The 27,508-nt window shown below is 48.4% G+C and overlaps 1 protein-coding gene across 5 annotated transcripts in view; it reads left to right on the top strand.

Moving 5' to 3' along the window:
• The window catches only part of LARGE1 (LARGE xylosyl- and glucuronyltransferase 1), a 645,964-nt gene that overhangs the window by 595,589 nt on the left and 22,867 nt on the right, over positions 1-27,508 (top strand). For all 5 annotated transcript variants that reach the window (XM_033232744.1, XM_033232741.1, XM_033232742.1 and 2 more), the window contains 2 exons: positions 8,402-8,565; positions 20,908-21,186. In XM_033232744.1, the coding sequence (XP_033088635.1) occupies positions 8,402-8,565; positions 20,908-21,186 (443 nt within the window). The remainder of the gene's footprint in view (positions 1-8,401; positions 8,566-20,907; positions 21,187-27,508) is intronic.

The following is a 27,508-nucleotide window of genomic DNA, read 5'->3' as shown; positions in this document are numbered from 1 at the left end:
GTGGATATGAAGCCACTAAAAAGTGAAAGCAAGTTCAAAGTGCAAAGCAACATGCTTGAGTGGAGATTTCCCCATGAACAATTTCACCCGTTGCCCCAAGACATCAGAAGGAGGGGTGTGCCAGGAAGAAAGAAACGGTGGCCTCCCAGACTCCTTAATTGGTCCATTGTACTATGTCTCCATCACTTACAGGCTACAAGCATTCAAATGTGCCTGTTAGTTAAGGTAGCACAAGCAACTGTAATGTGGCTCAACCTGCTGGAAGTTTATTACTTGCAGAAAGTCCAAATGGGTGTCCATGATTGGCAGGTAGCTTTCCTGCAGGCTGAAGGACCCAGGCTCCTTTCATCTTGTGGCTCCCCCCTCCACAGAACCCCAGCCTGCTCTACAGGATTCTCTTGCTCTGGCTGTCAGCCAGGAAAAGAAGGTCAGTAAAGTTTGTGCCTGAGCAAGGCTTCAGAGTGTTCTGTGTACTAGCCAGAGCCTTTCCAGATACCACTGGCCAGAGCTCTATCACAGAGTTATTCTTAACTGAGGCTGGAGATACAGCCTAGTTCTGTGCCATGGAAGAGAGAAGAATATGGATATTGGTGAGCACGGGATGTTTCTGCCACCGCATGAAACACATGTGTTGAGTCCTCTGTGGTCACAGAATTGTTTACTGTTAGAACGAGAAAGAAGCCCAGAGGCTGACGAACTAGGCATTGTAGTGACTTGGTTACCTGCAAGAATACAGAGGAAATACACTTGGGTTTGAATCTCAGCTGCTCTGTTCATGTGTTGTGTAACCTTGAGCAATGGCTAAACCTTTCAGATGATGGATATCTTCCTCTACTAAAGAGGACTAAGAGTGGTTCCTAATCTATAGAGTTGGTGTGAGTCTTACATGAGAAAGAATCTGCAAAGCTCTCCCCTCTTTACCTGACCCAGTGAGTGCGTGATCCTTGAGAGTCACTTTATGAATCCCAAACCCTTTGTCTTACTAATTCAGAGGCATGACTTGCTCAAGGTCACATAGAAAATGAGTGTCAGAGACATCAGGTCTCGCTTTTCAGTTATCCCCGTAATCTCACTCCTTAGTTTGCCCAACTGTGAACAGAAGTCTGTAAGGCCAGAGCCCAGGATGCACTTGTACTCCCTCTGGATCCTCGGGCATAACCAGCCATCATTTCCGGCAGCTCAAAAGATCAATCTAGGCCACTGTCCTTATGGATGAGGAGAAATAAATGCAGACTGCCTAAAGGGCCATTTTCCCTTGAGTCCAAATCTCCCTCTGCCTCAGCTGGCTGCCCAAAGAAGCAATTTAGCAAATGCATTTTATCTCAGGAGAAATCTGTCTTTTGTTTCTGTGCCTCCCTCGTCAGGAGCCCTCTATTCCCTGTGGCAGTGATTGGAGAGCAGGGCAGAGTAGCATTCAGACCCTGTTAATGAAATACTCCCTCTGGCTCCACGGCTCTCCAGAGAAATTACCCAAACCCTGGGTGAAAAGGAGGCAGGTTTTGTTTTTGTTTTTTTGTTGTTGTTGTTTGGTTTTTTGGGAGGTTTTGTTTGTTTTTATTATTTATTTATTTATTTATTTATTTATTTTGAGATGGAGTCTTGTTCTGTCGCTCAGGCTAGAGTGCAGTGCCATGATCTCAGCTCACTGCAACCTCCACCTCCTGGGTTCAAGCTATTCTCCTGCCTCAGCCTCCCGAGTAGCTGGGATTACAGGAACCCGCCAGCACACCCAACTGACTTTTGTATTTTTAGTAGAGACGGGATTTCCCCATCTTGGCCAGGCTGGTCTCAAACTCCCGACCTCAGGTGATCCGCCTGCCTCAGCTTCCCAAAATACTGGGATTACTGGGATTACAGGCATGAGCCACCGCATCCGGCCAAGGAGGCAGTTTCTAAACTGCTAGAGTCTCCCCACTGAGATAACATTAGCCACGCAGTCAGGAATAAGCAAGCCTAAATTAGAATTTGAAAAGGTACATAATATAATCATAACCACATTGCTTAGGTTTGCGTAGCACTTGAAGGTTAACAAAGCACTTTTACATGCATAAACTCATTTGAGAAAATTGCAGGGAACTAGTTAACTACAGGAAAGTTTAAGAAGCCAATACAATTCATCTGTGAATCCACCACTCAGAAAATCTTTGTTAACATTGTAATGTGTTCCCTTCTATTTTTGAGTGGGTTTTTCTTTTTCCTTTTGTCTTTTTCCTGCATTGGGACCACACTTTTTTATGGCCTGCTTCGTTCACGGAACATTGGGTTTTCCACCATCTCATTTGATTCTCACCTCCATCCCCTGGGAAGAAATAATTGTGTTGTGAAACGTCCCTGGTTTGAGTTCCAAAGACTGGATTCCCATCCCGGACTGCTTCTCACTCGCTGAAGCAGATTACTGAAAGCTTCTGAGCCTTAGTTTCCTCCTTTGTACAACAGATATCTATGCTGAAGGATTAAACTGATGAAGCAATGCACCTGAAAACATTTAGCATTGCATCAGTCACATAGTAGGTACCCAGATAGTATTAGCTGGATCAAGGTACAAAACACCATGTAGAGGAGAAATGAACATGCATGTTCAAGGATGGCAACTGGTTGGCCCAGAGTCTGGCGACAGGTGTGTCTGACAGCATACCTGACTTTCTTTCCTGTTTTGTTGTTGTTACTGTTGTTGTTGTTTTGTTGTTTTTGAGACAGAATCTCACTCTGTCACCCAGGCTGGAGTGCAATGGTGAGATCTCGGCTCACTGCAACCTCCCACTCCCGGGTTCAAGCGATTCTCCTGCCTCAGCCTCCCAAGTAGCTGTGATTACAGGCGCACACCACCACACCCAGCTAATTATTTGTATTTTTAGTAGAGACGGGGTTTCACCGTGTTAGCCAGGATGGTCTCAATCTCCTGACCTCATGATCCGCCTGCCTCAGCCTCCCAAAGTGCTGGGATTACAGGCATGAGCCACGGTGCCCGACCACCTGACTTTTTTTCTACAACACCCAGTGTGGTTGGTCAATGACAATATTCTCTAGGTAATACCCTTTAAACACCGCAGCAGGGACTGCAGGTGAGCTTGGGATGTGGATGCCACCGAATCCCATTGTTGGTACCATGAAGTTCAGAGCTGGAGGTGGCCTCTTCCCCAGGACTGCCCTAGTCAATCCCAGTAGGGCAGGGTGTACTTTAGAAGCCCTGAGAGCACCTCCGTTGATCAGTACTCCCTCTCCTCACATGCTGGGGCTGAGCTGAGCATCCAACAGAGGCTTGCTGAGCATCCAAGATGGATCACGTCGGCCATGCAGTCAGCAATAAGCAAGCCTAGATTAGAATTTGAAAAGGTACATGATATAATCACAACCACATTGCTTAGGTTTCTGCAGCACTTTATAGTTTCCAAAACACTTTACATGCATTAGCTCATTTGAGAAAATTACAGGGAATTAATTAACTACAGAAAAGTATAAAGAAGCCAATAAAATTCATCTGTGAATCCACCGCTCAGAAAATCTTAAACATTCATTATAGAACCTGGATATTCTAGGTTCAGATGGTTCAGAAATGAAGGGGATATAGCTCCTGCTGTTAGGAACCCACCATATGGATGCTTTTTAGAAAGTGGTTCCTGGAACCATTTACCTGGAAATGTCTTTTTCCCCAACTCAAGGGTATATACCTGTGTGTGCACATAGAGGAGGAGAGGCCAGACATAGTAGATCATGCCTGCAATCCCAGCACTTTGGGAGGCTGAGGCGGGCAGATCACCTGAGGTCAAGACCAGCCTGGCCAACATGGCGAAACTCTGTCTCTGGGCCCTTGCCATACAGTCTCCTTCAGGTGAGGTTTGAGGACAAAAAGTGTCCACGTAGGTGTGTTCAGGGGCCCGGGTGTTTCCCTTTCCTGTGATAATAGCTATGATAATGACATCCATTGAAGGTTTTCTTCAACCGCTGTTTTCTCTCTATGCAGCATCTTTCAGAATCCTTCTATAACCTTCTGGGGTACTGACCACTGTCCTCATTTTACAGCTGAGGACCCTGAAGCTCAGAAAGGTTAGGTCATTCACCCACTTACCTGAGATCATCCAGGCAGGAGTGGGTTAGAACCAGTCACCTTAGCCACTACGTTGCATCTACGTCTTCACGTGAGGCCAAGCAGGCATCTTTCCTGAAGCAGCAGCATGGTGGTAGAGGGGCACAGACCCAGGTTTGACACCGCTACTCTTCTCAACTGTCAGATGAGGCTGCAGATGACTCACGGGGGGCTCTGGGGAGGAGAGGAAATCACCTGTACCCAGCACCTTACGTGGAGCTGGGCACATGCTTGTTTGTTTTCCAAAAGCTTTTCAGCCGTCACAGACCCTTGGATGCAAATATTGAAGCAAATGAGGGGGCTGAAGAATGGGCTTAGTGATCACGTTCTGTGCATATAATTAGAGGATACAAAAGGAAAATTGAAAGGATAGTCTTCACTTCACAGTGATCGCAGGTTTGTTGTATACAGCAAATATTTTTCAGGCATGCAACACATGATACTGAGCACCTGTCACAAGCCAGGCACGGTGCTTGGGACAATGGTAAAGTGTCACAGTCTCACCGGGAAAGTTGCCCTTAAATAATTTCAGTTCAAGTTGATAAGTGCTTTAATGGAGTTGCGAACTGAGCGCTCTTGGAGCGCAGAGAAGAAATGGATCGCTTCTCCCCAGCGGGGGTCAGCAGAGGTCTCACAGGGCAGGTGCCATCCGGGCTGAATCTTGAAAGGTAAATGGAAGGTTTTTTAGGTGGAGGAGAGTGGAGCGAGGTGAGGAAAGGCATTCCCGAGAGGGGAAGAGCATGGCACGGAACAAAGTCACGGAGGTGTGAGGGAAAGGCAGGTTTGGGGAGCACAGAGACCAGTGATGAGGCCATAGAGTGTGGGGGTGGTGGGTCAGAGAGAGCAACTCATAATTGTCAACAGGGAAATCTGGATTTCATCCTACAGGTCAGAAGGAAGCAGAGGGGTCTTAGATCTTAGATGGAATGAGAATTTCAGCTTCCTTGTCTTATATTAAACTGCTGGCCTGGTGAGAATCTTCAAACAGGCAAGGACAGCAAATTGACTTGAAAAGGTGAATATCCCTAATTGCATTCTTTGAACAGTTAAAAATTTTAGAGATAGCTGACAATGTCTCACAGATCACTGGATCTCAGCCGGTTTCCCAAGCTGCACTGGGAAATACGCAAGTGCATTCGGAGCTTCACAGGGCTGTCTGGAGAATGCTGTAAGCATTTAGTGGGTAGGAGCTCAGGAGGTTGACTGTCCTTCAATAGGTGGGACAGGTCCCCATAATAAAACAGTGCCCCCCACAAAATACCAGTAGCACTCTATCCGTATCTATCGCTCAAAACCAGGAAGACCTCAGTCGCCTTCACGAAGAAGTATTTATTGGCCGGGTGCGGTAGCTCACGCCTGTAATCCCAGCACTGTGGGAGGCCGAGGCAGGCAGATCACTTGAGGTCAGGAGTTCAAAACCAGCCTGGCCAACATGATGAAACCCTGTCTCTACTAAAAATACAGAAATTAGCTGGGCGTGGTGGTGTGTGCCTATGATCCCAGCTACTCAGGAGGCTGAGGCAGGAGAATCACTTGAACCCAGGAGGCAGAGGTTGCAGTGAGCTGAGATCATGCCACTGCACTCCCACCTGGACAACAGAGCTAGACTCTGTCTCAAAAAAAAAAATAAGTAGTATTTATTGAGGCAGCTGGGCTGGGCTGGCTTACATGACTGGGGCAGTTGGGGCGGGGGGCTGCTCTGCTCCAAATGTCTCATCTTCCAGCAAGCTAGCCTCGGTATCCTCTCATGGCAGTGGTAGGGTTGCAAGAGACACTCTGTTGAGGTCTAGCCTCAAGACTGAGACAATATTACTTCCCCTGCTTTCTGGTAGCAGAAGTACATCATGATTCCAGCCCTTACCGAAGGCCCGAGAAATAAACTGTGCCTCTTTAGTAAGCACCACTGCAAAGGGCAAGGATATCTGAGGTGGCAGGGAGTGGGGGAGAGAGAAGGAATTGGAGCAATTAATGCCATCATCTTCCATAGCACACATCTTGAGAAATAACGCCATTAAGTAATCTGTCAAGGCAATGGTCTTAACAGGTACAAGACTATACAGAAGCAAGTTAATATATTTTCTTGTCAACTGCTATACTGTTAATTTGGGGATTTAAAGAAAGTACACCTTCTTGGAAAAACATTCTCTGATATTCAGCTAGGTTAGTGACCCTTGCCATGTAAACTTTTGTCTGAATTCTATCCTGTGATAGACAAGGCTGATTTAACAGGAAAAAAAATGGAACCAACCCTTCTGTGACCTTTGGCAAATTATCATTTTTTTAAGTTGATTTTTATGGAAATACAGATTACATCCGACAAGTCTTCCCGTTCTTTTTTTTTTTTCATTTTGAGACAGAGTCTTACTCTGTCACCCAGGGTGGCGTGCAGTGTCGTGATCTTGGCTCGCTGCAACCTCTGCCCCCTGGGTTCAAGCAATTCTCTGCCTCAGCCTCCCGAGTAGCTGGGATTAGAGGTGCCCGCCACCATGCCCAGCTAATTTTTTGTATTTTTAGTAGAGACGGGGTGTCACCATCTTGGCCAAGCTGGTCTTGAACTCCTGACCTCGTGATCCACCTGCCTCAGGCTCCCAAAGTGCTGGGATTACAGGCATGAGCCACCGCGCCCGGCCAAGTCCTCCCATTCGAAGTGCACAGTTAGTTGAATTTTCACGAAAGTGCACGTCCACGTACCCCTCGCTACAGTCATGATGGAGTGGGTTTCTGTCCCTCCCAACCCTCTCTTGCCTCTTCCCAGGCCTCTCACTCCCCCACCCCACATGCCCTGGTCCAATTTTTTGTCACTGTGGATTAGCTTTTTGCTAAGTTGTGTCACTTTTTCATTTCAGTTCTTCATCTGTAAAACATACATCATACCTGCCTGGTGGGGGTTCCCATGAGACCGTGTCGGTTGGGCTGCTGCAGATTTGCACATCTGTGTATCTGCCTTGGCATATCTGAAATGTTATCTCCTTAGCTCCCTGTCAGCAGGTGTGCCTGCTCTTTTCACAAGTTGGTGAAGGAAGATAGAAGGACAGCTAGTTAAACAAGTTCTATAAGCAGATTAATGAAGTAAGACTTTGAGAGAGTTCAAAAAAAGAAAAGAGAAAAAAAGTACGGGTGCCAAGATTCTGGTTAAACTTAGGTGAAATGAAAGGAAAAGAATTTCTGTTCTGTTAATGTGCTGGTTTTGTTTTGTTTTGTTTTTTCCAAGACCTAGTACAAAGATTGAAATCAGTAGCTCTAGGGAGAGAAAAGCATCAGGTCATACGGAGGTCCTTGTCAGTTTTGACCGTTGTCTTCTTTGGACATTTCTTGTGTTATTTTTGTTTTGTTTTGTTTTGTTTTGTTTTTGAGATGGAATGTGACTGTGTCACCCAGGCTGGAGGGCAGTGGTGCAATCTCGGCTCACTGCAACCTCCGCCTCCCGGGTTCAAGAGCTTCTCCTGCCTCAGCCTCCTGAGTAGGTGGGATTACAGGCGTCCGCCACCATGCTCGGCTAATTTTCATATATTTTGTAGAGACAGTGTTTCCCCACGTTGGCCAGGGTGGTCTCGAACTCCTGACCTCAGGTGATCCGCCCACCTTGGCCTCCCAAAGTGCTGGGATTACAGGCATGAGCCACCGTGCCCGGCCCGTTTTCCTATGTTATTTGAAATTGTTACGCTGAGTTGTCTAGGAAAACATTTCTCATTTGTTTCTAAGGAGTTTATAGTTGGTTATATGTTTTTTAGTGAGCACCACCTTTGTTCTTAGCTAAGAGGGGACTCGTTTCTCAGGTGTTCATGGCATCCTCTTTTTTTGTTTGTTTTTTGTTTTTGTTTGTTTTTGTTTTGAAACAGGGTTTTGCTCTGTAGCCTAGGCTGGAGTGCAGTGGTGCCGTCTCAGCTCACTGCAGCCTCCATGTCCTGGGCTCAGGTGATTCTCCCACCTCAACCTCCTGAGTAGCACTGCAGTCACGCACCTCCATGCCCAGCTAATTTTTCTATTTTCAGTAGAGACGGGGTTTTGCTTTGTTGCCCAGGTTGGTCTCGAACTCTCAGGCTCAAGCGATCTGCTCGCCTCAGCCTCCCAAAGTGCTGGCATTACAGGTGTGAGCCACCACACCCGGTCCCCAGGCATCTGATTCTTACCATCACCTTTTTGAAATTAGATTAAGTTGCAGAGGAAAATAAAAGTGGTGATCCCTTCCATGTACATCTGACCCATCAACGTCCTGATGGGTGATAAACTCCGGGGAGGGCAGGGCTCGAGGGGCAAGCTCATGGGCACCCTGGGACCTCTTCTTCACGTGCCCAAGCCCTCTCTCCTACCCTGCAGCTCCAGAAGCAGCTGTCTGAGCTGGACGAGGACGACCTGTGCTATGAGTTCCGGCGAGAGCGCTTCACTGTCCACCGTACCCACCTGTACTTCCTGCACTACGAGTACGAGCCTGCGGCAGACAGCACGGACGTCACCCTGGTTGCTCAGCTGTCCATGGACAGGTATGGCAGACGACCTCACCCACCCCAGTCTCCTCACGGCGGCGCTTTGCATGGAGGATAGAGAATGGAGAAGGGTGTGCTCGCTTCTGCAACACATATGCTAAAATTGGAGGATGGAGCAGGAAGAGATGGCGCACAGGCTTAGAATATTGAAGCCTGGGCTGGGGGCGGTGGCTCACGCCTGTAGTCCCAGCACTTTGGGAGGCCGAGGCAGGCGGATCACAAGGTCAGGAGTTCAAGACCAGCCTGGCCAACATGGTGAAACCCCATCTCTACTAAAAATACAAAAATTAGCTGGGCATGGTGGTGTGCGCCTGTAATCCCAGCTACTGGGGAGGCTGAGGCAGGAGAATTGCTTGAGCCCAGGAAGCAGAGGTTGCAGTGAGCCGAGATCATACCACTGCACTCCAGCGACAAAGCAACTCTGTCTCAAAAAAGTTAAAAAAAGAGTACTGATAAGGATGAGCTGGGTCACATCCCCCCACCTCCCCAGCACTGAAAACCAAGGACTCTTGTCTTATGGTTGTTGTCTGAGGATAGATGAAAGGATCGATTCTTAAGAAGTAGAGCCCTGGCCGGGCGCGGTGGCTCAACCCTGTAATCCCAGCACTTTGGGAGGCCGAGACGGGTGGATCACGAGGTCAGGAGATCGAGACCATCCTGGCTAACATGGTGAAACCCCGTCTCTACTAAAAACTACAAAAAACTAGCCTGGCGAGGTGGCGGCGCCTGTAGTCCCAGCTACTCGGGAGGCTGAGGCAGGAGAATGGCGTGAACCCGGGAGGCGGAGCTTGCAGTGAGCTGAGATCCGGCCACAGCACTCCAGCCTGGGTGACAGAGCGAGACTCCGTCTCAAAAAAAAAAAAAAAAAAAGAAGTAGAGCCCTACTCGAATTATGTCAGGAAGAGGGGGAGTGGGGAGACTGGAGCCACAATTGCAACTGGAAAGCAACGCTGTTTCTTTTCCTTCTGTGTGTATTGATGAAACAAACATCGTCAAGCATTTCCAGGCAGTACTGACATGAGCCCCGCCCTGATGTAGCTTACAGGCCCATGCACTGCTTCTCAACCTTGTCCAGGGAGATTGAATCACCTCGGGAATTGTATAACATGTTCACGTCCAGGCTGCCTTGCAGAACAGTAAAATAAGGAGCTTTGTAGGACAGAGCCCTTGGCATTGTTTTGTTTTAAGCTTATAATGTGTAGCCAGGTCTGAGAAGATAGAGCTAGTCACATAAACAGCAATACACAATTTTTAAAAATGACCATAATTGCATAAGTGCTTGGAAGGCACTGCGAGGATAATCCCAATGCCAGTTTGGAGACCTTCTTTAGGTTGTGTGGTCGGGAGAAGGCTCTCTGAGGAAGGCACATTTCTACAGAGACCTGGAGGACAAGAAAAGGAGTCAGACATGCGAGTTATTGAGAGAAGAGTTTCCCAGGCAGATGAAATAGCAAGTGCAAAGGGCCTGTAGCGCGAAAGATACCTGCACATTCAGAAACGTCACAAAAGACCAGAGTGGCTACAGTTTAACAGGGGCTTGGGGGGAAAGCAGCATGAGAGAAGACTGTAGGAGGTTAGACACTCATGAGATATCCTAAGTGTGGTAGGGAGTTATTGAACAAATTTATGCAGTTACCTAATATGATTTTTTTTTTTTTTTTTTTTTGAGGCAGAGTCTTGCTCTGTCACCCAGGCTAGAGTGCAGTGACACGATCTCAGCTCACTGCAACCTCCACCTCCCAGGTTCAAGCAATTCTCCTGCCTCAGCCTCCCCAGTAGCTAGGACTACAGGCATCCGCCACCACCCCCGGCTGATTTTTTGTATTTTTAGTAGAGACAGGGTTTCACCATGTTTGCCTGGATGGTCTCGATCTCCGGACCTCGTGATCCTCCCACCTTGGCCTCCCAAAGTGCTGGGATTACAGATGTGAGCCACTAGGCCCATCCTAATTTATATATTTTTAAAAACATCTCTGGCTGCCAAGAAGTGAATGGATGTGAAGCCCCAAGGTCACTCAGCCAGGGCTACGTGGCTTTTCTATACCTGGCCACTTCAGGTGCCCCTTCCCGCCTTGTCTGACTGGCTTCTGCTTCTGTTCACACATGGCCCACGGTGGCTGCCCTTGCCCCTACTCCCTCTTGTGTCATCCCCGTTCAGCTCCTACAATTAGGAAGGAAGTTTGATTCCTCATTCTGTGTTTTGAGCCACCTCAGAGATGCCGTCGAGCCTATGGGTGAGATTCCATGGGATTGTTCTAAGGATTAAATGAACTAATGCCTGTACAGTGCCAAGAACAGTGCCTGGGACATAATAAGTGTTCCATAAATGCCAGGTGTTATTAGTCATGAATGACTGAAGAATAAACAAACAGATGAAGGAACAAATACCTGAACGCAAAAATGTTTTTGTAAAGGCACCTGAGAGCCCCAGGAAGTGAGAGGAACCTTGCGCTGGAGAAAACGTGGAATGATTCATATTGAAGGTGACTCAGGGAAGTGGATTCCTTGCTCTGTGAGTCCCGCCACATGCAAGCGAATGACCACATGCATCATTCAGTGGCTTCAGGGGCTGGCAGTCTCCTGGGGATTCACAGGCTCCAAAAGAACTTGGAGAAAGGCCAGGGGGACTCCTGTGCACAGAGAACTTGCAGATCCTAGCAGGTAACAGGTAAAGACAGCATGGGACAAAAAAGCAAGGGACAGGCCCGGAGGCTCTAGCACCAGCTCTATGCTTGACCTGCCCGGAGGCTCTAGCACCAGCTCTATGCTTGACCTGCCCGGAGGCTCTAGCACCAGCTCTATGCTTGACCTGCCCGGAGGCTCTAGCACCAGCTCTATGTTTGACCTGCCCGGAGGCTCTAGCACCAGCTCTATGCTTGACCTGCCCGGAGGCTCTAGCACCAGCTCTATGCTTGACCTGCCCGGAGGCTCTAGCACCAGCTCTATGCTTGACCTGCCCGGAGGCTCTAGCACCAGCTCTATGCTTGACCTGCCCGGAGGCTCTAGCACCAGCTCTATGCTTGACCTGCTGTGAGGGCCCCAGCGAGGCGTGTCCCTTCTTGTGGCCACAGTTTTCTCATCTCCACATCCACGTGATCACTCAGCAAATACGGCTCACCATTCTGCACCAGGCACTTAAGAGGAGAGGAATATGTGTTAAAAGACCTATCCCTGTCTTTAAGGAGTATGCAGCCTATTGGGGGCTCAGGCAACCCATTCGTTTTCTCTTGTTAGGTGACAAAGTACCACACAATGAGCAGCTTACAAAGTACACCTTTGTTACCTTGTGGCCGCTCTGGGTCAGGAATCTGGAGGATGCTAGCAGGGCCCTCTGCCCAGGGTCTCAGGACTGAAATCTCAAGGGATTATCCAGGGCTGGGATGTCATCTGGGGATTGGCATCCACATCCACGCTCATTTGGGTTGCAGCAGAATTCAGTTCCAGGATGGAGGTCCCGTTTCCTTGCTGGCTGTTGATGGGTGTCCCCCTCAGCTCCTTGAAGCCACTCTCAGTTCCTAGCCATGCAGCCCCGTCCCTACAGGGCAGCCCACTTCTTCAAGACCAGCAGGAGAATCTCTCTCTGGCCCGTGACACCGGAGCCTTCTATAACATCACATGATCACAATGTGATATTCACAAGCCCTGCCCACACCCGAGAGGGCGATTACACAGGGCGTGTCCACCAGCAGGGTGGGAATCTGGGGGGCCTTCATAGGACTCTGCCTGCCACTGACAGGTAAACAGGTCTACAGTAGAATGTTGAGTTCTGAGTGGCGTGCAGGAGGTGCACCAATGCAATGAGATCCCACAGAGGTGGAAAAAGGAAAAGGCAGGGAATGTGTCCAAGGGAAGGTAGCACCTGAATTGAGTGGGAGGCTGGGTAAACAGAGAGTAGAAGGCACAGAAGGAGAGAAGGAAGGCTCCCCAAGGTAGTGCGTGCAGCATGTTCATGGGACAGAGAGGACGTTGGGCCCAGTGGGGTACACAATAGTGAAATGTGGTTAGGGCTTAGGGTGTAGGAGGGAGAAAGAGGAGAGCAAATACACATGGCCAGGTAGGCAGGGCTGGATCACAGAGGGCCTCAGGGAACCCAGGGGAGGTGGCCAGCCCTTCTGGCTCAACTCTGGCATCCTGTGTGGGGCTCCATAGGGACACCCAACTAGTGTCCCAGAGTCACCCCTAAAATTCTCACGTCCCTTTGGCTTCTCACCCAAATTTCAGTTTGGACACCCAGGCTCCCCGCCACTAAGCAGCCACATCAGGAAGTCACCTCACCACAGAAGTCCCTCTTTTCACATGTATGTTTCCTTCTCCTCCATGGCATTTATAGTAAAAAAAAAAAAAAAAAAAAATCGAATACTCCACATCAGTACTGAATGATGGTCTGGATTGGTCTCTTTTGACTGCACCTGGCCCCTCCCGTGAGCTACCTGAAACTCAGGTACTATAATCCGTGCAAATGAGAGGGTTTCACTTAAAGCCAGGTGCCCGTCTCTCCAACCATCGCTGGCTCTCTGTGGCATTCAAGCCTCCTGATAATGCATTCAGATTATCAGCAAAATATTCTGAGTCAAGATTAGTGGCCAGTGGCTACCAAAGAAATCTGATATACTTTCTAATCAAAGTGAAGAGTAGCGTAACAGTGAATGACACTTGGTCCCTGGAGTCAGGCACTGTGGGTTGTTTGTTGCCCTGTCACTTTGTTTTTGGACAAGTCACTTACCTTTTTTTTTTGGTTTTTTTTTGTTGTTGTTAGACAGTCTTGCTGTGTCGCCAGGCCAGAGTGCAGTGATGCAATCTCTCAGCTCACTGCAACTTCCGCCTTCTGTGTTCAAGCGATTCTTCTGTCTCAGCCTCCCAATAGCTGGGACTACAGGCGCACACCTACCACGCCCAGCTAACTTTGGATTTTTAGTAGAGATGGGGTTTCACCACGTTGAGCAGCATGGTCTCAATCTCTTGATTTCGTGATCCTCCCGCCTCGGCCTCCCAAAGTGCATCACTGAACTTCTTTAAGCCTCTGTGTCTTCATCTGTATTCTGAAAGTGATAATTATATCATTATCCTCATTATCCCCAAGGTTGTTGTAAAGATCAAATGAGAGAAGGCATGCCCAGTGCTTAGTCCTGACATACATTCAGAGGCTCCCTAAATGATACCAGTACTGTTGACCAGAATCGAAAGGACAGAGAGCCCCGGGTTCAAATCCCACCAACTCGTTCAATCCTCAGCTGGTGTTCTGGGCAAGTCACTTAACATCATTGGTTTTCTGTTTCCTCCTATAAAAGAAGGTTAAAATTACTTGCCTCATAGGGTCCTGGTTAGGAGTAAATAAGAGATCCTCTATAAAAGCCCCGAGCACATATTTGACATCCAGTAAATACTGGCTAGACCTGAACGTTCTTACGAAGGCATGTGCACATGATACTTATTTAGGACAGGTAAAGTGATGTAGTAGAAAAGAAAAAAAAGCAAGAATTGGATTCAAACTGCACTTGTGCCACTTCCTAACTGTGTAAGTTTGAACAACTTACTTAGCCTTTTTGAGCCTCACTTGACTCATCTATGAGATGGTGATAATGTCACTAAATTCACTGATTCTTGTCTGTGTTCTACAAAATAAGATGTAAAGTGCCTAGTAAGTAGTTAATGTGAACAAATATTAATTTCTCTTAATGTTTCTCACCTCTCTGCTGGCTATAGAATTTGCTATCTGGAATTTGCAAACAAGTAGAACAAACATGTTTCTAGTTATTAACAGCTCAAACCCATCCTTCTGTATACACTTGTTAGCAAGAAGAGAATACAGGCAAAACCGAGTCCCTCCTTCTGTTGCCAGTGGGATCCATCCTTCTGGTCTGGACTGCAGACACAATCCATTTAAAAGAAAGCCTGTGGCCAGGCGCGGTGACTCACACCTGTAATCACAGCACTTTGGGAGGCCGAGGCAGGCGAATCACGAGGTCAGGAGATGGAGACCATCCTGGCTAACACAGTGAAACTTCATCTCTACTAAAAATAATACAAAAAAATAGCCAGGCGTAGTGTCAGGTGCCAGTAGTCCCAGCTACTCAGGAGGCTGAGGCAGGAGAATGGCATGAACCCAGGAGGTGGAGCTTGCAGTGAGCCGAGATCGCGCCACTGCACTCCAGCCTGGGCGACAGAGCAAGACTCTGTCTCAAAAAAAAAAAAAAGTCTGGGCCCCACTCACGTCTGCAGCAAGCACCAACCATAGCGGTCTTCCCTTCAAAGCCTGGACAGCCCAAGTGTAGCAGACACACGATACCCACTCCTGTATTGTGACATGTATCGCCATCAGATACATATCTCAAGAGAACCGAAGGGATTCCAAGCCCTAATGAGAGGTGCTTAGCGGGCCGCAATTAAAAATTATAAAGTGGCACTGCAGGCTGATGAAGAATGGTAGAAATTCCTGCAGCCACTTCCACTCTGTCAACACATCCGATTACGATGCAGCACGCTGACTGGTGCCTGTTGGATTGATTTTTAATTTAAGAAACGTTTCAGATGTGTTTGTAAATCTTCGAGTCAGAAGTAGGCCCTACGTGAATGCCACAACGAATTAGGAGAGCTGGCCTTCGCGCTCCCGTGCCCAGCTCCCTCTGGAATTCCGTTCAGAAAGAGTGAACGTTGCAACTGTGGCCGTGAAGCCAGGAGATCTGCTTCTCCTTCAGCAGCTCAGCACCCTTCCTTCCCGTCCCAGCAGAAGACACCAGTGGTGAAGGGACAGAGGGAGCTGATCACGAGGGGGTCACCTGTCTTATGACACCTGTCCAGGGAGAACCTGGTGCTTTAGTGTGTCTTTGACAAAGATGTTAAGTGTTGACTACAGTTGCGGGGCCTCATGGGAATGGCGGGTCACTTCTCTGCTCTCTGTGAGTGAAGGAGAGAGAATGCACTGGGCTCACAGGGCCCCACTCTTTAGAACAGTGTTGCTTCAAGCCTGCTCCTGGGACCAGCAACACAGCATTGCATGGGAGCTTATCAGAAATACAGATTCTCAGACCCCATCCCTGAACCAGAATCTCTTGGGTGGGGCCTGGAAATGGGGGTTTTAGTAAGCCCCCTAGGTGATCTTAAACAAGCTTACATTTGAAAGCACTGACCGTTCTAGAGAGCGAAAGGTAATTTTTTCTCCATGTAACAGGCAGAGTGATATTTTAAAAATGTAACTCAGGTCACATCATTGAAACCCTCAGATGACTTCTTGTTACATGTGGAACAGTGTCCCACCTGCCTGCTGTAGTCTTCAAGGCCCATCCAGCCTGGCATCTGTACAACCCCTGATACCTTCATCTCACCTCTGCCCCTCACTGTCCTGTGCTGCACCCACACTGGTCGTGTCTCTTCCAGCTTGAGCATGCTGAGCCCCTTGTTACCCCAAGGGCCATCCCCTCTTCTTGGAAAGCTTTCCCCCAGACTTTTCACAATGCCAGATCCTTCTCATTATCTGCTGTGACAAAATGCCATAAATTATTTGATATATAAACAATGGAAATGTATTTATCACAGTGCTGGAAGCTGGAAGTCTAAGATCAAGGCTTCAGTTGATTTGGTGTCTGGTGAGGATGCACTTCCTGGCTCACAGAGAGTGCCTCACTACTATGTCCTCACGTGGTGGAAGCAGCCGGCTAGCTCTCTGGGCCTCTTAAAAGGGCATGAAGGCTGGATGTGGTGGCTCATGCCTGTAATCCCATCACTTTGGGAGGCCAAGGCAGGCAGATCACCTGAGGTCAGGAGTTTGAGACCAGCCTGACCAACATGGCGAAATCCCGTCTCTACTAAAAATATAAAAATTAGCCAGGCATGGTGGTGCACACCTGTAATCCCAGCTACTCGGGAGGCTGAGACAGAAAAATCACTTGAACCTGGGAGGTGGAGGTTGCAGTGAGCCAAGATCGCAACACTGCACCCCATCCTGGGCAACAGAGTGAGACTCAGTCTCAAAAAAAAAAGTCGGCGGGACACGAATCTCATTCAAGAGAGTTCCACCCTCATGACCTAATCACCCCGCTATTCAAACCTCTGGTTTGTTGACTGTCTTTTTTCCCCACTAGAGTAAAAGCTCCTGAAATGCAGGTGCCTAGGCCCCTTGTCTGTATAGTATACCTGATACATTGGAAATAACACATTTGTATTAGGTGAAGACATGTTTCAGAGGCAGAAATAGTACCTAAGGAGGAAATAACAGCTGTCGTATACCGAGTACCTGCTGTATATCTAGCTTTACACCAGACACTTTGTACCATTATCTCATTTCATCCTCAAATCCAACTAGATGTTGCTGCTTCACAAACTGCCCTGAGTCTTAGCAGCTTAGTACAAGAACTGGAATGAGCTTGTGATTCTTTGGATCGGCAGTGTGGGCTAGACTCTGCTGAGCTCATTCATGTGTCTGCCGTAAACTAGGTAGCTTTCTGGGGGGTTGTCTGGCTATCAGCAGAGACCAGGGTTACACCAGGGCAAGGTGGTGTAGGGCTAGTTCACGTGGCAGCAGGCACAAGCCCGTTATCTCACCTCTGCTCATGTCGTGCTTACTAACAGCCCATGGACCAAAGCAAGTCATGTGGCCAGAATTCACGTGGGAGATTATTTCCAGAGGATATGGACAGAGGGAGAGGGATGATTTATAGCTATTTTGTAATCTACCAAAGGCATTATTATCCCCAAAATACATATGTGGAAATTGAAGCCCAAAGAACCGTCACTTGCCCAGGAATACTGACACAGCTCAGAGGATAACTCCAGGTCTCTCTGACCCCAAAACCTACAGTTACACGCTGTGTGATATGCTGCGCAGCCTGCCTCACGGGCCGTGCACCAGATTAGAATGGTCTGCCCTGGTGAGTGTGAGTTCCCTATCCCAGCAGACACTGGGTGGTCACTGCCTGGGCTGCTTGGTCCTACCGATGCTCTAGAATTCCTTCCAGCCCTGGTCTTCTGGGTTTCTGACCCGGCCATCTCCCTACCTGCTCCTTTATGACTACAGAGACTGTGTGAGGCTTCCAGCCTTAGTGAGACTCTATGGAGTAGCCCTCGCCTGTTTCTAGATCTGCCAGACATTTCTGAGCCTTTGCCCGCCCCTCCCTAGATGAAGCAATGGTGGTCTCCATGGGGAGGTGGGAACCAGCATGGGACAGAGGCAGGCCTTCTGGGTTTAGGGTCAGCTCTTCCATGGACTCATCCAGCGAAAGAAAGCCTGGCCACAGAGCTTGGCATCAGCAAGAACTGCACTGGGACGACCCTTAGGGAACAGACGAGGGGAGAGAACGTGGGAGGTGGAGGTTGCAGTGAGCCAAGATCGCACCACCGTACGCCAGCCTGGGCAACAGAGTGAGACTCAGTCTCAGAAAAAAAAAAAAGTAAAAGAAAAGGGGTATGAACCTCATTCATGAGAGTTCCACCTTCATAACCTAATCACCTCCCTAATCAAACCTCTGGTTTGTTGATTTGTCTTTTTTCCCCACTAGAATAAAAGCTGCTGAAATGCAGGTGCCTAGGCCCCTTGTCTGTGTAGTATACCTGATGCATTGGAAATAACAGATTTGTATTAGGTGAAGACATGTTTCAGAGGCAGAAATAGAACCTGAGGAGAGGGCTGAGGGGATTGTGAAACTTTGAGACAGATACCAAGAGGGACCGAGGAGGGGAAGGAGTAGGGAGGCACTGACATCAGGAGGAGAACATGCTCTTACTTGGGGAAACAGGCAATGAAGCAAAGGTATTTGGGAACTTTGTTCTCAGCCTAACTCCAATCCATATTAAATAATGACTTGGATCCGGGCTTTGGGGTTAGGTAGACCCGGATGTGAATCTCGGTCCTTCACTTTGTGACTGGGTGACTTGAAAGAAGTTATTTCATCCCCTTAAGCTTCCTTGCCTGTAAGATGGTGATAAGAATCTCAATGTTATAGTTACTATGAGGATTAAATGTGATAGCCACGGTGTGGCAAAGACATGGCAAGCAGCAGGTAAAGGGAGAGATGACTGAGATCATGATCACACCTTACATATTACCATCCATTATAGAAAGCTCCATTTGTCACAGTTGTTCAGGTCCTGGCAGGAAGGTTGGTTCTAAGGGACTAAAGATTGGAGAGATTGGGGCTGGGGGACGTAGAAACAGCAGTGCATTGTGTCACCATTCCATCTCGCTTGTGGAGGTTCCACAGGACAACATCCAGCTGCGTTATCTCTAAAGCTCGACTTATTTTTCATGTGCAGAGCACCTTTCTTCTGAAAACCTTGAGTATTTTTTCTCTACTTTTTTTTTTTGTTTTGAGACAGTCTCACTCTGGAGTGCAATGGTGCAATCTCAGCTCAATGAAACCTCCGCCCCCCAGGGTTCCAGCGATTCTCCTGCCTCAGCCTCCTGAGTATCTCATGCCTCAGCCTCCCAAATAGCTGGGACTACAGGTGTGTGCTACCACGCCTGGCTAATATTTTTGTATTTTTAGTAGAGATGGAGTTTCACCATGTCGGTCAGGCTGGTCTTGAATTCCTGACCTCAAACGATCCACCCACCTTGGCCTCCAAAAGTGCTGGGATTATAGGCGTGAGCCACCACGCCTGGCCTCTGTGTTCTTACTCTAAACTCTTGACTGAGCTTAGGAGAGGGACTGTGGCAGGTCACGGGGCAGGGGAAGGGTTCCTTTCTTGGAAAACTGAGACACAGAGGCAAAAACCAAGCCAGTGGGAGAATCCCAAGAGGTGGTCCTCTCTTCATGCCCAGCCAAACCCCCCTCCTCCCGCCCACTTCCTTCAGTAGGTCTCATGTCTACATGCTGGAAATTATTCTTGCCTTTTGCTCTCCAGTTCTCAGAGGATTTGTACAAATGGCCTCTCGTGAAGCACAGAGTCCCCCACATTTGCAGAAGGTGAAACAGGTACAGGAGGCAGAATTCAAAATTGCAGATCCTCAGAGCCCAGGAGAGGGCAGGCCCCCACAGCAAAAGCCTGGCACAAAGTTCGGTGCCATTAGGCGTCATGGGGAATGCAGTGCCTTTGTAAGAAATGGCTCTGGTCAATTTGGTTAGCAAGCATTATAATGGATGAGAAATGGAGAGCATTTTGCACTGGTGAATATCTTAACCCTCCCAATTGAACGAGAAGGCTAATCTGGGCAGTGCCAATTCACAGAATTACTGAGAGAAAACTCTGGAAGTCATCAAAAAGGCCATTGAAAAAACATAGGTGTGCCCATTTCCTTTTGTTTAGAAGCATGGAAATGCATGCAATCGATTTCCTGGTAATGGTCCGAATAAAGTGGGCATTCTGACCAGGAGACTGCTGATTACGTACCTCTTGCTGGGTAAGGAAAAACAATTCAGGTAGGCTTTTGCTGTTGCTTAGCCATAGATTTTATGTACCAGACACTTCTAACACCTTTGAAAGAAAATATCTTTATAGATTTATCTTCAAACATTTTTGCAGAACCCTCTGTTGCAAACAACCCCCCCCCACTTTTTTTTTTTTTTTTTTTCCACTGGGCTCTGTTTTTCCCCCTCTCCCTGGCTCAGCATCTCTGAGGTAGCCTTGCAAAGTTGACTGGCGCCCTGGGGTAGTAAGGGCTCTGAAGACAGTGATGAAGACGGCATCACCCCAGGTAGACTTTCGTTTTCAACATTCACATGTTTTTCTATTCCCTTTGTTAGTGTTATTTTTTTCTCACTGACTCCAAGGTCCCATCACGGTACCTGTCTCCACATGTCTAGCCTCTCAGTGCAAGAGGCAGAGCCGACTGAACCTATGGCACCTCCATTCCTCCATCAGGAAAATGGGGAGAATGACAGCTAGTGCTGGGGTTGTTGAGAGAATTCTGGGAAGCCCCTGGCACATTGCAGCACATCTTCTATTATAGTTGTTGTTGCTCTTGTGTTTACTGTTTATTTTACCATTCCTGTAACTTAGTGGCCTCTTAGTTTAAGTCCTCTCTGGCTGGTCACTGTCTTAGGAGATCAGCAGAGCTGTTTTATATGTTTGCAGAGAGACAAGTATAGGACTTTGGGGCTAGAAGGGGGTCTTCAGATCATTTAATATACTCACCACCCGGCTTTGAAATGAAGAGTCCAAGGCTTATAGTGGGATACGACTTGATATCACATGTTCAGTTGGAAGCAGGGAAGGACGAGAACCAGCAAGGTAAGTGTGTTGATGCCTGTTTCATAGGTAAAGGAACTGAATGAGTCACTTTGAAAGCAGGGATTTGATCCACAGCTGGTTTATCAAGCATCACTGGAGGCAAAGCCCCACGACAGGCCGGGTGGATGATGCATGGATGGCCCAGGTCCCGTGGCTCACCTTCCCTGTCTCTTCCAGGCTCCAGATGCTGGAGGCCATCTGCAAGCACTGGGAGGGGCCCATCAGCCTGGCCCTCTACCTGTCAGACGCCGAGGCCCAGCAGTTCCTCCGCTACGCGCAGGGCTCCGAGGTGCTTATGAGCCGCCACAACGTGGGCTACCACATCGTGTACAAGGAGGGCCAGTTCTACCCTGTGAACCTGCTGCGCAACGTGGCCATGAAGCACATCAGCACTCCCTACATGTTCCTGTCTGACATTGACTTCCTGCCCATGTATGGGCTCTATGAGTACCTCAGGTAAGGACCTGCAGGGGCCTGGCCATCAGGCCAGAAGGCACATAGGGCCATGCAGTGCCAGGACCAGAAGGCCCTTAGGGTCATAGTCTAGTCCAACAGCTTTCTTTTCCAGATGGGGCAGCAGAGACCCAGAAAACGGAAGGGAACTGCCCACAGCCACCCAGCAATAGAGTTCTCAGTGAACAGACTGCAACCTGAGTTTGCAGAAGGAAATGCTGATAGCAGAGCTTGGTCCAGGAAACATCTCTTCTTGCCTGCCAGTCTATTGCTTTTTCTGTAGCATCTATGAAAACATACCCTCCTCAGGCGGGCGCGATGGCTCACGCCTGTAATCCCAGCACTTTGGGAGGCTGAGGCAGGCAGATCACGAGGTCAGGAGTTCGAGACCATCCTGGCCAACATGGTGAAACCCCCTCTCTACTAAAAATACCAAAAAAATTAGCCGAGCGTGGTGGCACGAGCCTGTAATCCCAGCTACTTGGGAAGCTGAGGTAGGAGAATCACTTGAACCAGGGAGTCGGAGGTTGCAATGAGCCAAAATCGCTCCACTGCACTCCAGCCTGGCGACAGAGCAAGACTCCGTCTCAAATAATAATAATAAAAGAAAACATACCCTCCTTCTTCCGGTTTTAGACCAGACAACCTTCATGTAACGCAAGAAAGATTTATTGCCCAGCCTTTTAAACAAATCTAAGTGATGATGATGCCTGGTACTTATGGAAGTGCTTGCTGCGTGCCAGACACTGTTCTGAGTGCTTCACAGATAGGATCTCATTTCCTCCCCCAGAGCCCCTGCCATGAGTGGTAATATGACCTTCCTTTTCTAAATGGGGAACTGTGGGACCGAGACCAGGAGCCGCTGGCCCAGGGTTAACCATCTAGTAAAGGGAAGCTGGGGTCGAAACAGCCAGTCTGACGGCAGAGCCAAGTACGTAAGCACCATCACGACTGCTTCTGTGAATCTGCAGTGTCCCTTTCCAGCTCCCCTGACCTCGTGGGACAGGGTGTCAGCAGCTGGAGAAAGCACTCGGCTAATGGAAGGCTTAGATGGATGACTGTGTGAAGAGTGCGTTTATTATACAATAGTATACAATTAGGACTGATAGGAACCTTGGAAGTCACATGGCCCAAAGGTCTCATTTCACACAAGAAAACTAAAGTTACACGGTATCATGGTGCAGTGACATTTTAAAAAAAAAATCCTTTATTTACTGCCATTGGTCAGCATGAATTAGGCCTATACCGAGTGAGTGCCTGCCTAGATCCAGGTACCATGAGAGGTGATTTGCATATATCATCCTATCGGTTCTGCACATTGAGCCCCAGAGGCAGGTATAGCTACCTGCATTCTACAGGGAGGAAGAGTGGGGCTCAGACAAGCAAAATAACAGTTCAAGTCCAGAGAGCTTGCACCAGGGTGTGAACCAGCGTCTGCAGCCCCAGGCCTGCCAGTCATGCTGCTGCACATTGTTGGCCTGCGCTGGGGTTTCTGTTTGTCCTAAACCAGACAGGGTCTGATTTCTTTCTCTCTTGTTCTCTTGCTCTCCCTCCCTCCCTCTGATTCTGTCTCTCTGTCTCTTAGTATCTTTCTCTTACTGCCTCTGTCTCTTTCTCTCTTAAAAGAGCTTCTAGGAGTGTTTAAACCTTCTGTAGAGAAGCCAAAGCATTGGTTTAGTCTGCGTACCCTCCGTGCCCTGCGCTCTCTGGAAGCAAAGTTAGGCAGCCTGTGCTCTCTCTCCGGCTTCTGAGTCCATGTCCTTCCAGGGACATCTTCGGGTTTCCTAGTGTCAGTCCTTCCCCCAGGGCGGGAGGAGTCCCTACCAGACTTTGTTAAAAACAGTAACGTGAGCTACCCCTAGGCAGCATGACCCTGAATCAGGGATGGAAGGTGCTGTGGTACCCAGCACCATCACCCTTAACCCTTGAACCGCCAGGCTGCAGAAAGGGAACGCTCCCTCCAGCCCCAGCACCTGTGCCAGTGCCTGCTGGGTCTTGGAATCCAGTGTGTGGAGCCAGGGTGCCCCCATGTGGCCAGATAGGGCTTGCAGATCCCTGCACATTCTGAAACTTGGGCAGCTTGCGGGATGACAGGCTCCCAAGGGAACAGATAGATGATGGGAGTGACTATCACCCTAGACCAAGAAAAGAGGCTTCAGGATTGGACCCCTGCCCACCCTCCACCCCTCTGGGACTCTTCCTTCACTCCAACCAATTGAAAGTGAGCTGGCCCCATATGAGTCTGTGGTCTCTATTCTCCCTCTGCAAGGACTGTTTAATTATTTGACCTCGTGGGCATCATGTTTTTAAAAACAATACACATGAATAGGCTGGGGTTTTTTTTTCTTTGTCTTTCTGTGTTTTTATTGATTAAAGACATCATTCACTGCTAATGCAGACCCTACTTGATGTGAAGTAGCTCGTGTGTCCTTCTACTTAGCATTTGCTTAATGCAGAGTCACTTGAGGTGGTAGTTGGCCTTAGCCACCTTGTCACAAGGAGGTATGTGGTTCCTCTCAGAGGTTTTGAAATATTGCAAATTGCTTTTAAAACTTTATTACGTTCTTCCCAGACTTTTCCCAAGAATGCTGAGTACAATTCAATAGAGAGACCGGAGCCCTGGTCTCAAGGAGCCAGTCATCTCTCCACACAATTGTACAATTATTGCTTTAGGAAGGCAGGGAATGTTACTGGGTATTCATATTTTTCAAGAGGAGTTGGGAATCTGGATTTTCATATTAAATGTTTTCTTTAATGTTGGCAACTAATTTTTAAAAATTGGTTTTGGATGATGATTTGGAGCAAAAAAATTGTTTCCAATGCTGTTGAGGCTGACCAAATGTGTCTTCAGGCTGCCTTGACCCCTCACAACCCCACCCCAAACGATCTAAAGAATGAGCTCCTGGATGTCCAGCTTTCACTCTTGATCTCAGAAATGTCAAGTGAAAGTCAGCGGGGCATGACAGAGGTTGCGCAGGCTTGCCTTTGAAGCCAGGTTCCACAACACTAATCAAGTGTGTGACTCGGGGGCTGCTTGCTTCATCTCTCCATTCTTTCACTTCCTCAGTTAACATAGGAGCTAATCATAGCCTCCTGTGGGGTTATGGTGGGTGCCCAGCAGGAGTTCATTTTCTACCCCTTGGCCTATTCCGTATTGGGCTTCTGATAGGACTTCTGTGCTAGGCCCCTGCCCCAACCCAACCCCTGCCATTGTGAACTCTGCCACCTTCTGTACAGCCTGGGTAGCTTCATGTGACCATCAACATTTTTTCTCTTTCTGAAAATGAGAAACTATATATTGATACTCATTCTTTCAAAAACGATGTAGTGAGTATCTACTATGTGCCAGGTAGTATACTACATTGTAGGTGATATTGCTGTCCCTGGGCGTCATTCAGACCTGCATTTCAGTGCAGAGGACTCTCCCTCCCTTTCCCTTCCCTCTTTCCCTTCCCCTTTTTTTCCCCTCCCCTCCACACCTTTCCTTCCCTTCCTTTCTTTCTCTCTCTCTCTCTTTCTTTCTCTTTCTCTCTTTTCTCATTTTCTCTCTTTTCTTCCTTTCTTTCCATGCTTCTTCCTCTCTCTCTCTCTCTCTCTCTCTCTCTCTCTCTCTCTCGCTCAGGCTGGAGTGTAATGGTGCAATCATGGCTCACTGCAGCCTCAACCTCCCCCGGCTCCAGTGATTCTCCCACTTTAGTCTCCCCAGTAGCTGGGATTATAGCTGTGCGCCATCACTCCGGCCTTTTTTTTTTTTTTTTTTTTTTTTTAAACCATTTGTAGAGACAGGGTTTCGCTGTGTTGCCCAGGCTGGTCTTGAACTCCTGGGCTCAAGTGATCCGCCCTCCCAGGCCTCCCAAAGTGCTGGGATTACAGGCAAGAGCCATTGCTTCCGGCTTCTCTCTCTCTTTCCTTTTCTCTTTCTTTCCATCTTTCCTTTCTCCTTTCCTTTCCTTTTTCCTTTCCTTTCCTTCTTCTTTCCTTTACTTCTTTTTAGACACAGGGTCTTCCTCTGTCACCCAGGCTAGAGTGCAGTGGTGCCATCATAGGTTACTGCAGCCTCGAACTCCTGGGCTCAAGCAATCTTCCTGCCTCAGCCTCCCAAGTAGCTGGGACTACAGGTGTATACCACCATGCCCAGCTAATTTTTAAATTTCCTTTTAGAAAAATAAACATAACCCAGACCATATTGTCCAGGCTAGTCTCAAAATCCTGGGCTCAAGCAATCCTCCTGCCTCAGCCTCCCACAGCCCTGGGATTACAGGCATGAACCACCGTGGCTGACTGATGCTGAGTACTCTTTATTTGGAATTTATTTAACCTTGGGAAATGCACTTAACCTCTCTAACTTGCTTTATCTGTGAAATGGGAATCATACTGCGTTTTCCTCTTCCCCAGTTCTTAAGGAACTGAGAAGATTAGAGCTGATAGTATTTGGAAAGCACCCAGGAATGCCCAAAACATTCTTTGTTCCATGTGTCTGTGTGACCAGGCACTGTTTCAGGTGCTGGGGCTAGAACAGTGAACAGGGGAGACAAAGTTCTGGCCCTCAGAGGTTTGCACCCTGGTGGTCATTGCAACTATATGTGCCATTGCTAGCATCGGGATTCACACAGATACAAGGCTGAGAGATACAGGAGCTTAAACTAACAAGCGAATGGCCCGATGTGGGTGCATACTGAAGGTCTCTAAATGAGGAGCGAGAAGGGCCTGAGACATGGTGGCATTTCCAGGACCTGGACAGCTTCACTCTACTGCGACTTTCCACATTCATGAGACTGGTACAGGTTTCCGACCCCTTTCGCTGACCCTGCAGAATCCTCATCTTCTTTTTTTTTTTTTGAGATGAAGTCTCGCCCTTGTCCCCAGGCTGGAGTGCAATGTCGGTCACTGCAACCTCTGCCTCCCCGGTTCAAGTGATTCTCCTGCCTCAGCCTCCTGAGTAGCTGGGATTACAGGCACCTGTCACCACGCCCGGCTAATTTTTGCATTCTTAATAGAGATGGGGTTTCACCATGTTGGCCAGGCTGGTCTCAAACTCCTGACCTCAGGTGATCCGCCCGCCTTGGCCTCCCAAAGTGCTGGGATTACAGGCGTGAGGAATCCTCATCTTTAATCCATGCCCAAAATGTAAAGTATCTCTACTGTCCTCACTGCCTTTGCCTTCTTGGGGACAAACCCTTCTTTTTTTTTTTTTTTTTTTTTTTTGAGACAAGAGTTTTATGCCGCCCAGGCTGGAGTGCAATAGCGTGATCTTGGCTCACTGCAATCTCCGCCCCCCAGTTTCAAGCAATTGTCCTGCCTCAGCCTCCCAAGTAGCTGGGATTACAGGCACGTGCCACCACACTTGGCTAATTTTTTTGTATTTTTTAGTAGAGACGGGGTTTTGCCGTGTTGGCCAGGCTGGTCTCGAACTCCTGACCTCGAGTGATCCACCCACCTCTGCCTCTCAAAGTACTGGGATTACAGGCGTGAGCCACTGCACCCGGCACCCTTCTTGAGGACAAATGTGCCACACTGGGTAGAGACTGTATTCTGACACTGTGTAGGAATGCCAGCTCTCTGTTTGATTCTTTTTTTTTTTTTGAGACAGAGTCTGGCTCTGTCGCCCAGGCTGGAGTGCAGTGGCCGGATCTCAGCTCACTGCAAGCTCCGCCTCCCAGGTTTACGCCATTCTCCTGCTTCTGCCTCCCGAGTAGCTGGGACTACAGGCGCCCGCCACCTCACCCGGCTAGTTTTCGGTATTTTTTAGTAGAGACGGGGTTTCACCGTGTTAGCCAGGATGGTCTCGATCTCCTGACCTCGTGATCCGCCCGTCTCGGCCTCCCAAAGTGCTGGGATTACATCTGTTTGATTCTTTTCTCCCCAGCTTGACATCTAACCACCTACCCCTTACATTTTCCCTGGCACATCATGGTTGTTCTATAAATACTTGTTGAATGAGTGCAGACACGTGAACAAAGCCAGGTAGAGGTGGCATCAGGCGAAGCTGACTGGCTGTCTGCCCGGAGACATTACCAGGTGATATTTCCTTGAGCTCATTCATTGTTTTAACTCTGCTGTATCTATAACATTTCACATTTATTGAGCACTTACTATGCACCAAGCACTGTTATGAGCCCTTTCACCTGTGTTTTACCATTAAAGCCTACCGCAATTCATCTTACAAATGAGGATGTTCAGGCTAAGTAACATGCCCACGGGCACAGCACTAAAAGGATAAGTGGTGGGCTGGGCACACTCGCTCACGCCTGTAGTCCCAGCACTGTGGGAGGCCAAGGTGGGCAGATCACCTGAGGTTGGGAGTTCAAGACCAGCCTGACCAATA

The sequence above is a fragment of the Trachypithecus francoisi genome, unplaced genomic scaffold, assembly GCF_009764315.1.
Source record: "Trachypithecus francoisi isolate TF-2019V2 unplaced genomic scaffold, Tfra_2.0 Lachesis_group14, whole genome shotgun sequence".
In the NCBI taxonomy this organism is placed as follows: Eukaryota; Metazoa; Chordata; class Mammalia; order Primates; family Cercopithecidae; genus Trachypithecus; species Trachypithecus francoisi.
The sequence above is the reverse complement of the archived record's forward strand: the minus strand, read 5'-3'. Positions and strand labels throughout refer to the sequence as shown.